Source organism: Pelodiscus sinensis, chromosome 32 (genome assembly GCF_049634645.1).
Source record: "Pelodiscus sinensis isolate JC-2024 chromosome 32, ASM4963464v1, whole genome shotgun sequence".
In the NCBI taxonomy this organism is placed as follows: domain Eukaryota; kingdom Metazoa; phylum Chordata; order Testudines; family Trionychidae; genus Pelodiscus; species Pelodiscus sinensis.
The window spans coordinates 8473110-8487331 of record NC_134742.1 but is presented as its reverse complement, the minus strand read 5'-3'; the positions used below and the strand labels follow the sequence as shown (position 1 = coordinate 8487331).

At 52.7% G+C, this 14222-nt stretch overlaps 1 protein-coding gene across 3 annotated transcripts in view; it reads left to right on the top strand.

The window, feature by feature from the left end:
• Positions 1 to 2934: 2934 nt before the first annotated feature.
• The window catches only part of LOC102460271 (uncharacterized), a 116152-nt gene continuing 104864 nt past the window's right edge, over positions 2935 to 14222 (top strand). For 2 of the 3 annotated variants that reach the window (XM_075913861.1, XM_075913859.1), the window contains exons 1-7: positions 2935 to 3377; positions 5878 to 6361; positions 7774 to 7869; positions 8427 to 8657; positions 8957 to 8976; positions 9681 to 9796; positions 10365 to 10424. In XM_075913861.1, coding sequence (XP_075769976.1) covers positions 5954 to 6361; positions 7774 to 7869; positions 8427 to 8657; positions 8957 to 8976; positions 9681 to 9796; positions 10365 to 10424 — 931 coding nt within the window. In that variant the 5' untranslated portion in view covers positions 2935 to 3377; positions 5878 to 5953. The remainder of the gene's footprint in view (positions 3378 to 5877; positions 6362 to 7773; positions 7870 to 8426; positions 8658 to 8956; positions 8977 to 9680; positions 9797 to 10364; positions 10425 to 14222) is intronic. The other variant, XM_075913862.1, reaches the window with a different exon arrangement.

Below are 14222 nucleotides of genomic sequence, written 5' to 3'. Positions count from 1 at the left end.
AGCCCTGCAGGCCGTATACTGCTGAGCTGGGCCAGCTGCAGCCTTGCCAAAGGGCTATTATCTCAGTGCAGACTCACCCGCAGAGTTTCCTTTTGTATTGGCCCCTCAGGGGTTCTCTCCACTTTTCAGCCACCCATGTGTGAATGCTGCTCTCTAGCAGGTGCCAGGCTGAGCGGGGTGCGGACAGGAGTCTGTCTTTATTCCTCCTTTGCAAATGAAGCAGATTTTTAGTTTCTCCCACTTGTGGTGGTGTTTGTTTTTAATTAACTGGCTCCCACTACCACATGGCTGCTGCTGGGGATCCCCAGCTAAGAGCCCTTTTCCTGGAGGCTGGGGCTTGTGCTGTTCCACACAGGAAACCCCCTCCAATGGGAAGCAGGGGTGGTTCTGTGGTGTCCCTCAGAACATTCAGCCCCACTCGTCTGCTTGCCTACAGAGCAGCCTCCCGGGGCTCATTTCCCCTTCCTCTCTCGGGTGGGGACACGGCTCTGAACGAGAGTCTCCCGTCTCTCGGGGGAGCTCTGACCACTGAACTTGGCAGAAATCTCTCCCAGAGACTTGCAGGCTGGACAGATGTTTGTTGTGAAGCATTTTGTAAATGTCGATTGATTTAAACGATTTCCTCTAGTGGTAGGTTTGTTACAATTTTTCTCTATTCAGATGTTTGCAGTTGTACGGAATTAGTGGGGGTTGGAGGGTGTCAGACAAGGGGGAGCAACGAATAATGATTTACTGGCAGTGATACTGTCACTCACAAAGCTTTACAGCCATAGATAGATGTAACTATGGAAAGCAAAGGGGTCCAGGGCTGTGCTGGGCTCCACTTCCCACAGCCCATTGGCCAGGAACAGGGAACCACGGCCACTGGGAGCTGCAGGGGCGGTGCCTGCGGAGTGACAACACTAGCATAAGGCCTGGCGGCTGCACTCACATTGCCCTGATGGGCGGCATGCACCACAGGCTCCTCACCACTGTTCTCAGGGGGAACTTTTATGCCCTTGGGTTCTGCTTGGGGAAGGAGGCACCAGCCATGCAACAGATGCCCAGTGTGAGGAGCAGCCCTGAAGCTCCTCTCCCCCAGCTGCCTTGCTGTGGGGGGTGGAAACCAGGCAGTGAGGGGTGGGGTGGTTTCCCCCAGCTGGATGTATTTATTGTTCTTCTGCACAGCCCATCCTAAGGAACTGCCAATGGGCATTCACATTACACCCTTTTTTAATCGATGGAAATAGAAACCAGACACATACTGGGTTTTGAACTGGTTTCAGCTGAGGGACAGGTTTCCGTGCATTGGCACAGGAAAGCATTAAGGGTTCGTAGTCATTTAAAGAATTCCCCAAACAACATAAATCCAGAATGAGATGGAACTGGAGAAGCAAATGTTTCCATTAAAGAAAGTTTTCAAGAGGACACTCGGGCTATGTCTACACAGCTTCCCTCTTCCACAGAGGCCTATGCAAATGCAGCATGTATTAGCATATTGCCATACTTCATTTGCATAATTAATGAGCAGCCGTTTTTGCGCAAAAGGCTTTTGCGCAAAAAAGCCGTGTAGTCGGCTCCTTTTTGCTCCAAAAAACCCACCTTGCGCAAGAGCCGTTCTTCCTCATTTTTTTCAGGAAGAATGGCACTTGCACGAGAGGGAGTTTTTGCACAAAAAGAAGCTGTGTAGATGTCTCCCTGTGCTGCCCCTGCAGCCCCCAGGCCAACCCGGCTCATGCTCAACTTATTGGCCCTCTGCAGTCGGTGTGGAGCCAGAGACCCAGTGTGCGGCCTGGGATTTCATGCAGGAACCAGAGCCAGGCATTTGTTTTACTGAATGAACCTCCATGGAGCTGAATCCAAAAGTCGGGGGAGAGGGGGAGGGCACCAGTTAAAATAAAGATTGTCCGTTTTAAATCTCATTATTGAAAAACAAATCCCAGAGACTTGGGTAAGAGCAGACAACAAAATAACCAAAGCCTGGGGATGGCCCCAGAGCAGCCTGCCCAGGGTAGAGAGATGGGAATGAGAACCAAAGGGGCCAGCCCACAAGCTCAGGGCCAGAGGAGGGAGCTTGGGAGCTGCCACAGACTTTGGGAGGTAGCCGGGGCCCAGCGGTACAGGAGCCACCTCTGAGGCGCCCCCTTGGGGAGAGGAGATCTGGGACGCTCCCGGGACCCTGAAGTCCATAATAAATCTGCAAGTCCAAGGGCAAAGGTAACAGCCCCCCCAACCTTCACCCTTTAGACAAGCCGCTGCCCAGCTCTCCCAGGCAGCTCCTCCCTCCATTTACCCCCCCCCCCCTTGAGACATGGCTCATGCTCCAAGCTCCCTTCCCCACTGAAAGGGCCCCCAGCTGCCTCCCAGCACCGCCTGATACCCACATTCACCCCCACCCTGCCCAGACACACGCCCCTCTCGCAGGGAAATCTGGGTCCTGGGCAGCAACAGGGCGCAGGGTGGGGGACAGGATGGAGACATTTGCCTTGTAAATTCTGAGCCCCCTAAGTCACCTGCCCCCTGCTTGGGTCACCAGCTCTGGGGGAGGGGGAAGATCCCAACACCCCCCCCCCTTGCTGGGCCCCCTTCCCTACCCCACAGCCTGGGGGAGCTGCCAGTGCCCTCCCCAGCTAGGCTGCACATTTCCCACGTTCCCCCCCCCCAGGCACTTTGCTTCCCTTCACCCCCCCCCACTCAGAGTATCCCCCTGTCCCAGCTCTGCCCCCCCAGCCCCAGAATTCTCCAGCCCCCCATTCCTGTGAATCCCTGCCCTCTGGCTCCCATAGCCCCGCCCCTTTCAGCTCCCCCCCGGCTCCCATAGCCCCGCCCCTTTCAGCTCCCCCCCATTCCTGTGAGTCCCCGCCCTCTGGCTCCCATAGCCCCGCCCCTTTCAGCTCCCCCCCCCGATTCCTGTGAGTCCCCGCCCTCTGGCTCCCATAGCCACGCCCCTTTCAGCTCCCCCCCATTCCTGTGAGTCCCCGCCCTCTGGCTCCCATAGCCCCGCCCCTTTCAGCTCCCTCCCCCCGCATGGCTCACCACGTGGCTGCCCCGCCCCTGCAAGCGCTGGGGGCGGGGCTCACTGTCTCCCCCGGGAAGGGGTGGGCGCTGCCTGGGGGCGGGGCTGGGCTTCTGCGCGGGGAGAGAGTGTCCGGGGCGCAGCGGGAAGAAGCCTGATTTGCGTAGCGCCCCGGAGCCGGGCCGCGAGCGGACTCGCTTGACCCGCTGTGCGCACGCGCAGCCTCACGTCACTCCCTGTCCCTGCTCAGGCCCCGCCCACCCGGCTGCGATTGGCCCCAGCCAGTGTGATTCCCCCCCACTCCCGCGCCGCAGACAGAGGGGAGGCGGCAACCCCCTTCTCCCTCCCGACGCTGCCGCGCGGCCTGAATTCTGAGCGAGCGGTTGGTGCCGTTACTCGCCGCGCGGCTACTTCCGGTTCCGGCAAGGCGGGGGGCGGGGGGCGGGGGGTGTGGTGAGGTGAATCCCGCCCTGCGGAGCCGCAGACTCTGCCCTTAGGGAGCCTCCCGATCGGGGGACACGCTCCTGCAGAGGGGCCCGCGGGGCACATGGGCCCAGCGCCCTGGGGGCTGGAACCTTCCCTGGGGCGGCTCCGCGCCCCCCCCAGGCGGTTTCCTGCAGCGACCCCTGCGAGAGGGTCCGCCCCGCCCCTCCAGAGCCTCCCTCCATTTTTCTTGGGCCCCTCTTCCACGCCCCCCTCTCTCCCCCAAGATGGCTGCCAAATTTGCAGCCGGTCTGTTTTCGAACCGCGCCAAGAGATCGCCTGCACGCGCTCGTGCGATACGTTTCCTCCCCCCGCGTGTCCCGCCCTGGCACCAGGTGGTGGGACTGTCTAAGCCCGCTAGGCTACGTCTACACTGGCACCTTTTTCCGGAAATGCTTAAAACGGAACGGTTTTCCGTTATAAGCATTTTCGGAAAAAGCGCGTCTACGTTGAGAGGATGCTTTTCCGGAAAAGCACTTTTTCCGGAAAAGCGTCCGTGGCCAATGTAGACGCGCTTTTCCGCAAAAAAGCCCCGATCGTCATTTTCGCGATCGGGGCTTTTTTGCGGAAAAGACTACTGTGCTGTCTACACTGGCCCTTTTCCGGAAAAGGACTTTTGCCCGAATGGGAGCAGCATAGTTTTTCCGGAAAAACACTTGACAATTTTACAGTAGATCGTCAGTGCTTTTCCGGAAATTCAAGGGGCCAGTGTAGACAGCTGGCAAATTATCCTGGAAAATCAGCCACCTTTCCGGAATAAGTGGTCAGTGTAGACACAGCCGTAGAGAGTGGGCAACCCCAAGGGGCCAGCCTGTGTTCCACCCTGGTCCCGCGATCCATCGGGGACATCAATTGGCGGCTCCTTCACGGAGCCATGGGCTCTTGGCATGGTTCACCCCCTGTCTCAGACACCTGGCCCTTCTGCAGCATGAGGGACAACCTAGAGCACGCCTATCTGGAATGTGCCACGTTGCAGCCCCTATTCCAGCTCCTCCAGAACCTGTTATTGACGTGCTGGCTGCACTTTTCCCCACACCTTTTTATTTCTGCACACCCCGTTCGTGGCCCCACAAAGTTGCTTAACCTCTTCATCAACCTCCTCCTGGTCCTGGCGAAAGCTACTATATATAATACCAGGAGGAGGATGCTAGGTGAGGTGCTCTGCAACTGTGGGGTCTACTTCTGTTCCTCCCTTATATCATGTATTTGGGCAGAGTTCCTCTGGGCGGCATCCACCGGCTCCATCCACAGCTTTGAGAAGCAGTGGGCGCGATCCAGAGTTCTCCGCTAAGTGTCCCTGTCCAGTTCCCTTGTTCTAAACCTTTGACCTGCACTCCTTGACCCTGTTTTTTATTAGTTGCCCCAAGTAATCAGTTGAGTCCCAGGTCCAGTGGTCCCTCCCACAAAGCTTTTAGAAGTGGGCAGGCATGGATTTGGCTTTCGGGCCCAGTGGCAGCTGCTGGTCCTGCCCCTGACTTCTGCTTTGCCCCGCTGTGGCTGTGGCTGTGGAGCCAGGCTCAGGTCCAGGGAAACCTTGTTTGTGGGGTGGCAGCTGCTGGGTGCGTGGCTATGCCTGGCTCGTGGCAGGAAGGTGGTTTTGAGGGGCAGAGGACTGGGGGGGTGTTGGGTTTTGAGGGGCGGCAGCAGTAACTGCAGCAGTGCAGCATCCGTTTACCTGCCCTTGCCTTGCTTACTTGGCACTTGCAGGGAATTCGTGTGGCGGGGGCGGAGTCTGTCAGTGGAGCACACGCAGGCTGTGGGGGAGGGAACGGGGGGGGCTGCAGCTTGGCTTGTGGGAGTTGGGGGGGAATTGGCACAGCTCAGCTGGGGGAGGGGACAGGAGGCAGCAAAGCTGGGGAGGCTGCAACACAGCGTGAGGGAGTTGGGGGGATTGGCCAGGCTGGGGAGGGGTTGTGACCCACCATTCTGTGCTGCTTATTGGTCAGGCTTTGGGTATCAGGGTGCACCAGCTGGAGGCAGAATCTAGGGGGAGCTGCTCCAGCTGTGCAGTGGCCATGCCTTGGGCCGGCCTGGTGCTGCCTCGTTTCTTCTCTATTGTTGAATTATAAAAATTCAGATCAATGCGTGTTGCTCCTTGCCTTGGTGCTTCCTAATGCTCACACTGGGCTGAGGGTGGTGGTGGCGGCTGAGAGGGGAGCTGGGTGCTGGCAGAGGGGGGCATACAGAGATGCTGTGAGAGGGGACTGCAGAGTGTGCAGGGGGAAGGATTTGAACACAGCATGAGGAAGGGGCCCTGGCATTAGTGGCGCAGAGATGGGGGCGTTTCTGGCTGGGGCAGGTGGTTGAGGGTGCACAATGGAGGCTCTAGCATGGGCTATGGGTGAGCAAAGCTTTTGGATTTTTTGGTTTTTAATTTGGATTTTTTTTTAAATCATCAGTGCCGTCTGGACCTGCCCCTACATTGCTGAGCTCAGGAAAGTGAAACTACTCCTGTTCCCTAGACCAAAGGCAGCCATGGCTGCAGAGAGCCCCATGGAAAGGCTTTGGGGGGAAGCGACGCGTCCTGTCTCGCTGGAGGATTTCACAGCCCCTGTCACTCTGAAGTGTGGGCACAATTTCTGCCAGGCCTGCCTCAGCCAGTGCTGGGAGGCACCTGACCCTCTCGCCTCCTGTCCTCGGTGCAGAGATACTGTGCAACAGAGACCACTCCGGCCCAAAAGACAGCCGGCAAATGTGGTAGAACTAGCCAAGTGGCTGAGTTTCCAGGCACCAAAGAGATCAAGATGGGGCAGGATGTGTGGGGAGCATCAGGAGGCTCTGAAGCTGTTTTATGAAGAGGATCAAACTCCCATCTGTGCAGTGTGTGACAGATCTCGGGCTCTCTCAGTCGTGCCTATAGAGGAGTCTGCCCAGGAGTACAAGGTACAGAGTTGCTGTCGAGTGTAATGGGAAATAACTTTGGGTTTTAATTACAGGCTAATTTCACTGATTGCTACCTGGCACAGGTGTGATACAGCTTTCTAAAGCCTTCATGGTATGAGAAATGTAAAAAATAAATGCTCTGGCTGTGTGGCAACTTATGTCAAGTCGTTACACATACCTGATGTGGGAATTTTTTCTCTGAGAGTCTAAATCTTGAAACCCAGTCCTTACTGGTGGCAGGAGGGATTTTTACACAAGATGCTAACAGTCAGAGAGGTTTAGATCACAGGAGCTGCCAGCCACTCTATGGGAGTGAGCTGCCTTGGAACTGGAGAAGAGGCGGTTACAAGCTGTTATTGATTGGATGAACAGCAGTAATAATCTGTCATTTGCATTATAGGCCCGCAGTGATATCTGGGCCCTGCACAACACCCAGCAAGGGACAATCCCTGCCCTGAGTAGGTAATAGTCTAGTTAGACAAATGGTGGGAAGGGGAAGTGGGGCAGCAAGTTGCTCTTAATCACTAAGCACGTCAGTGATCGAGTTTAGTCCAGAACCCTGGTCTTTCCAGTCTGTCCAAGGCCATAACCACTAGGCTCCACTCCCTCCTGCCCCTTAGCATCACTGAACAGTGATGAAGTGTGGCCCTTAGGAGGGAAAGACGCCAGGCCCAGCAGGGAGAGGAGGTTTCCCACTGGGATGCTGAATTCCTGATCTGCTCCATGAGGGGTTAAACTCAGGCATTGCAGCTGGCACTAGAGGAGGTCGCTGGGCTGGATGCTGTGTGGGACCCTTGAGTTCACCCACAGCAAGGCTCCAGGCAGCGCGAGTCCATGCCAGGCACCACTGGGACTCGATTGGGTTGTAGCAAGAGTTCAAACTGGTTACCTGATGAGAGAATGCTTATCGGTGCCAGTTACCGGTTAAACTCCCTGCTGCCTTGGCAGTGCCCACTTGCCTCAGGCAGCTAATGTCAGTCTGCAACTGTTGGGAGTCTCCACCTGCCAGCGGTCCTTGTGGCCACCCCTGCAGTCGCTGTAAGGGAGCCCCGCCCCAGAAGAGCCCACATCTGCTACTGGCCCTGTCTGTCAGCAAGTTAAAAACAATGTAACTGACTAAATTGTAATCAGTTACACGATTAGTATTTTTAACCCTATTTACTGTCTTAATCCCCACCTGCATCATTCTTTACGAAGTTGCCACCAGTGATCCATCGCTCACCCTCGCAGGTGTCCTGCTGCATCTGCAGTCTATTCCTGTCTCTTTTTCAATGGACAAAGCCCCATCCAGGGCTGAGTCCCTCCTGGTCAGGAACAGCTCCACAAAACTGGGACTTTGCAGCTTAAAGGCAGACAGATGGGTTCCCAATATCTCATGGGGTTTGCCCTGGTGCTCATTTCTGTTTCTTCAGGAAAAAATTGAAACCCTTTTGAAGACTCTGAGAGAAGACAGAGAAAAGCTGCTGCAATGGAAAGCAACGGGAGAGGGGAAAAGCCAGGAGTGTATGGTAAGTGCCTGTGGGTATGAACTGGCAGGGACTGGCAGTGGGAGGATTGTGTTAGGAGGCAGACTCCTATGTGGCTTGGTGAGGTAGGGCTTGTTTGTATTTCTCCTGGATCATGGATTGTTGGTTAGATCCATGTGTAGACAGGCCCTGAGCCTGTGGATAAGTTAATGTTCTAGGGACAGGGACTTTCCCAGAAATCCTCCCCAAGGCTGCTGAATGCCCCAGTGAAGGGCTGTCTGCGGTGTCTGGTCGCTTTGTGCATTAACATGTTTGTTTCTTTTTCCTCCCTGGATATCTCTGTCCATGTGGGACTGAGTCCTGCCTCCTGTGCTCTGGGTCTGAACACCTAGTACCTATCAATAACAGAACATGCTGTCCTGGAAACATCCTTTTCAGAGGGTCACAGCTGCCAAAGGGCTTGTACCCACAGAGTAGAATCAAATTTCACAAATTGTAGGGTTTTCCAAAAAGTTCTGCCTGCTGCGGACTCAGCTCCCCATGAAAGGGCCCCAGCTCCATCTATGTCCCTGACCAGCCCTTTCCCTGTTTTCATACAGAAACAGACACAAAGCAAGAGGCAGAAGATTGTGGCCGAGTTTCAGCAGCTGTTGCAGTTCCTGGGAGAACAAGAGCGACTCCTGCTGGCCCAAATGAAAAAGCAGGAGGAGGAAATTGTGAGGCTTCAGACTGACACTATCAGGAAACTCTCCGCACAGATTTCCCATCTCAGTGAGCTGATCGGGGAGCTGGAGGGGAAGTGTCAGAAGCCAGCAAGTGAATTCCTCCAGGTGAGACTCTGGGAGAAACATCCCAGCTCTCCACACAGGGAAGAGAGGCTCCTGAATCCCAAGCTCTGGGATCCAGTAGTCAGATCTGGGTGTAACTCGGCGTGTGCATTGCTGATATGTGAGTGATACTTGAGCTCTGCACAGTTACAGAGATATTAGAGATGGCAAAGCCCCATTTGCTCAGGGGGCCCTGGGGCCAGGGCAATGTTTCTCTTCCCCATTTTGCAAAATTTCTTCCCTGGGATCCCCTCTGTGTGTGTCCAATGGAGCTGAGATTCTTTTCTGTCTCTTTTCTCTAGGATGTCAGAAGCACCTTGAGGTACGTGGCTCTCACTCCTCTCATGTTGCACAACACAGGGAAAGAGCTTGGAGCTGATGTTAGCACCACATCTCCCCAGGGCTCTACAGCCAGATGTTGGATACACATCTCTGAGTTATTTAATTCTGAGGGTTTCACCCTCACACAGAAGACTCTGAAATTCCCCGTTCAGAGGCACAGTCTCAAGTGATTCCTAGAGCTGTCACCTCCCTGGGGACTGGCTGCCTCAGGTCTGTGGGGATGGAACATGGGCCTGTCACTATTGGGCACCATTCAGCCAGGGTAGCAGGGATCAAGAGTCTTTCCCCCCAAGGTCTGTTTAGAGATTGGTATAGAACAAGCTGGGGGGGGGGGGGGGGGGGAGAGGAGAGTTGGTATCTCAATCTAGTTCCTAGTGGGCAGATTTCTACGGCCCTTCATCTTGGGAACCTCCTGTCCCTCAGCACCTGGAGGCCAAGGAATGAGTTGGGCATGGAGACTCCATTCCCCTTTTGTCCCCCAGCTGGTCTTTTCAAGCCAGAGGTAAAGAACAGTAATGGGACGTTTCAGGGTAACATTGCACAGCCATGGACTGTGTTGCCCTTGCTCTCAGGCTGGGAGAATTCGAGGAATTATAACCTGCAGGCCTGGCAGAGCTGAGACTCATAAGCCAGAACTTATAATCAGTCAATGAAACACAATCACATGAAATTGTTTCTGTGCAGGTGTGAAACAGGTCAGTTCCAGCAGTCAGAGGAGGTTTCTCCTGAACTGGAAGAACAAGTCAGTGATTTCTCCCAGAAAATGATTGAGCTGTTGGAGACTCTGAGGAAGTTCAAAGGTACCTAGAAGGGATGGAGGAGGGGAAAGTGGTTTAAGAATCTGAGACTATTGAATCTGGCTGATGGAGCCAACCTTCCCCTGCCTCAATTCCCACATGGAGAATGACGGCCCCATCGTGCTGCTCTCCTTAGAGATGCTGAGCGAACAGACTCAACTGCTTGCAACTGGAGCCAGGAGTTTGCAAACTCTGAACCTCCTGTTAGTGTCATGGGATCAAAATGGGTAAAGTTATTGTCATGGCAACATCTTCCCTGAGTGCAGGTCTAGGTTATGACAAGTGGCAGTAAGTGAATGAGAGAAACCAAATGGGAGGGGATGAGGAGGGAAAAGAAAATCTCACTTACAGCTTGTCTCTCCTGGGACGGGTGTGAGGCTGCAGGGATGTTGGTTCCATTGCTGGGAAATGCCTGAGTGAGAGGAAATAGAAGGTTTCAGATTTTTTCATATTAAACAGCTAAGTGTCTCTGTCTGGTTTCTGATATAATTGAAATGCAGGGTCAGAGTGGGGAAATTGTTATAAAGATGAGAGCCTGGAATCTCACCTCTCTTATCCCTTCCCCCACCAGACACTCCACCCTCTGCACTGGAGAGAGCAAGAGAAAAATCCCTGGGAGCTTTCAGACAGGGTGGGTTCGCAGGTGGAGATGGTCTTTAAATGATAAGAAAATTCCCATTAAAACATCTTCATGGGATTGTATTTAAAGTTACCAGCCAAACCCACAGTGACCACGGCACTCACAGCCCTAAATCTAACCAACTGATCAGTTGATCAGTGAGGAGGCCCAGGGTTAGGGGACCTGCAAACCACTTTGAGAAGCACTGGACTGTGGGACGTGATGCTAAAGGTGTGAAGTTAAAGCACAGAGACAGCTCCGTCAGTCTCAGATTTCACTGCTCAGTTCAGTTTCAATATGGAGTTGGTTTCAAACAATAAATAGGCTGAGAGCTGACTGGCTTCCGCTATATCAGTCTGTTCATGGTGAGAAACTCGGGATCCCCAAGGGCTCTTCAGTAGTGCAGGCCTGGGCAAAATACGGCCTGTCATGGCTCCTTCCCCACTCTGGCATGATAAATGCAGAAGTGGGGGCCAGCAAGTGTACCCCAAAGCCTTATCTACCAGGCTTTGGTATAAAAATTCCCCCAAGATCTTAAAAACCTAGATCTTGGGAATAAAACTTCCGCTGCCACCACCCAAATGTTGATAAAGAAATCAGGGGAAAGATCATTTGGGAAATCTTACCCCTAAAATAAAAATCAAGGCACACAATTAACCACTGCCAGGTTAATAAAAAGAAAAGAAAGAACTTTTATTATTACAACAATATTCCTGTTGCAACCATAATGACTAGATAGGGAGGTAACAAAATATACTCATGGAGAAACTCCATGGGCCTAGAACTTAGTTACAAAGAAAAGCCAAAACATCTTTTAAACAGTGTCAGATCTCAGATCCCATACCCAATCCTTAAAACAATAAAACCTAACGAAACTGCCTAAACTTTACCCTACTTACAGAAAATGAGAATGGTGCCTTGGAGAGAGAGAGAGACATGCTTGTCCCTCTCTGTAGCTGTAGAGAACTCACTCAGAGAGACAAAAAAGGAGAAAGGAAAAAACCCAAATTCCTTTGTCCCAGGTTGAAACTCCCTCCTACATTCCTACTGGTCACTCCACCTGGCTAGGTGTAGTTAACCCCTTAATCCCCAGGCTGCTGGCTAACCCTCATAATCATGACACGGCCCATGGGCCAGATCCAGCCTGCCAAACCACCAGATCCGAACTGCAGATGCTGGGGGAGCCCCAGGCGGGCTCCCTGCTTACTGCGCCTCATCCAGATGTCACTCGGAAAGCATCTGCCAGGCCATTTCTCTTAAACTGTGAGCCCGGAGTGGAGGGGAGAAGACTTCAGGTGCTGTTACCAGCCCCAGCACAATCCTATTAATAGAATCATAGAACCATAGAGCTGGAAGAGACCTCAGAAAATCATCAACTCCAGCCCCCTGCTCTAGGCAGGACCAATCCCAACTAAATCAACCTGGCCAGGGCTTTGTCAAGCCGAGACTTAAACACCTCTAGGGATAGAGACTCCACTACTTCCCTAGGTAACCCACTACCCTCCTAGTGAAATAGTTTTTCCTAATATCCAACCTGGACCTCTCCCACCACAACCTGAGACCATTGCTCCTTGTTCTGCCATCCGTCACTATTGAGAACAGCCTCTCTCCATCCTCTTTGAAACCTCCCTTCAGGAAGTTGAAGGCTGCTATCAAATCCCCCCTCACTCTTCACTTCTGCGGACTAAACAGACCCAACTCCCTCAGCCTCTCCTCATAAGTCATATGCTCCAGCCCCCTAATCATTTTGGTTGTTCTCTGCTGGACCCTCGCCAATGTATCCACAACCTTTTTTAAGTGGGGGCCCCAGAACTGGACACAATACTCCAGATGTGGCCTGACCAGAACCGAATAAAGGGGAATAATGACATCTCTGGATCTGCTGGCAATGCTCCTCTTAATGCAACCTAACATGCCATTGGCTACAAGGGCACATTGTTGACTGATATCCAGCTTCTCATCCACTCTAACCCCCAGGTCCTTTTCTACAGAACTACTTAACTGGTTGGTCCCCAGCTTGTAACTATGCTTGGGATTCTTCCGTCCAAAGTGCAGGACTCTGCATTTGTCCTTGTTGAACCTCATCAGATTTCTTGTGGCCTAATCCTCCAATTTGTCTAAGTCACTCTGGACCCCATCTCTGCCCTCAAGCATATCTACCTCTCCCTCTAGCTTAGTGTCATCTGCAAACTTGCTGAGGGTGCAATCCATCCCCTCATCCAGGTCATTAATAAAGATATTGAACAAAACCGGTCCTAGAACCAAACCTTGGGGCACTCTGCTGGAAACCGACCGCCATCCTGACATCGAGCCATTGATCACTACCCGCTGGGCCCGGCCTTCTAGCCAGCTTTCTATCCATCTTACCGTCCATTTATCCAATCCACATTCCCTTAACTTGCTGGCAAGAGTATTGTGGGAGACTGTATCAAAAGCCTTGCTAAAGTCAAGGTATATCACATCCGCTGACTTTCCCACGTCCACAGAGCCGGTTACCTCATCATAGAAGCTAATCAGATTGGTCAGGCATAACTTGCCCCTTGTGAATCCATGCTATTGGCCGGGTTCTGGCCAGAAACGAAGCACCACATCCCCCTCCTCTCCGGCTCATAGTTATTCACACATGTGCGGCCCTGCAGCCTGTGCCAGGGCGGGGCAGTCTCCCTGCCTGCCTGCCTGAGAGACGTGCTTGGCTGCTGGCTGAGAGTTACTCAGGTAGGTGTCCTGGCTAGAGCCTGCCTCTAGAACCCCAGCCTCTCCCTTCCCCTCCCAACCCTCTACCCTCCTCCTGCATCCATATATGCAAGAGCTCTCAGTGGTCAGAAACTCCCAGTCCCTTATTTGTCCACTCAGCCACTTCTCTAAAATAAAGTTAGTTTCAATAATCTAATGAGTAGCTGGCCAGACTAGTGCCCCAGGTCACAACTGCCTCCTTCACCCAAATTCCCTCCCAGACTCCTCTCCCTCCTGCATCCAAGCCCTTACCCCAAGCTCTCTTCTACACCCTGCCTCCATCCCTGACCCTGCATTTCCTCCATTAATGTCATGGAAGAGTGCCACCCTTGATCACTTTCCAAAATTTTGGCTACCCATCAAAAATTATTGCCCATCCCTGGTCTAGTGGATACAGCTCAGTGAGAGCCAATAACTGAAAGCTGAAGCCAGACAGTTTCAGGCTAGAAAGGAGGCACAAATGTTTGATAGGGAAGATGATTAGCTGCTGAAACAAATGAGCAAAGAACTGGTGGATTCTCCATCTCTTGATGTCTTCAAGTCAACACACGGTGACTTTCTAGAAAACATGCTTTGGGGAAACAGAGCTTTGTGCCTGGGTTAAGCATAATGGCTTGTGCCACGGAGGAGGTCAGACTGCATGACTAAGGATATCTTCTGATCCCATGAATTTTAGGGTCTCATATTGCAAACGCTCAGCAACATGTTTAATAATAAGCATCTGAATAGTTGTATTAACATCACTTAACCCCTCCCCACAAGAGAAATTATAAGTCTCTCTCAGATGAGAGAATCAAAGTCTGTGCTACAAGTAAATGGATGAAGACTAGGGCGTTTTAAATACAGCAGCCTAAATATAAACACCTACATCCATCCATGTTCAGGCAAGTGAATATGAGGCTTGTTTATCAGAAACACCGGGTGCTCAGAATCGAATCCTATTGTTACAGGCGCAGGAATGATGTAACTCAGGCCAGGTGTTGAAAGAAAGAAATGTGGATTTGGGATCTGACTTGTGTGTGCTCTTTTTGGAATATCGAGACTCAACCATTTGCCCAGTATTGCAGGATCTAGCAT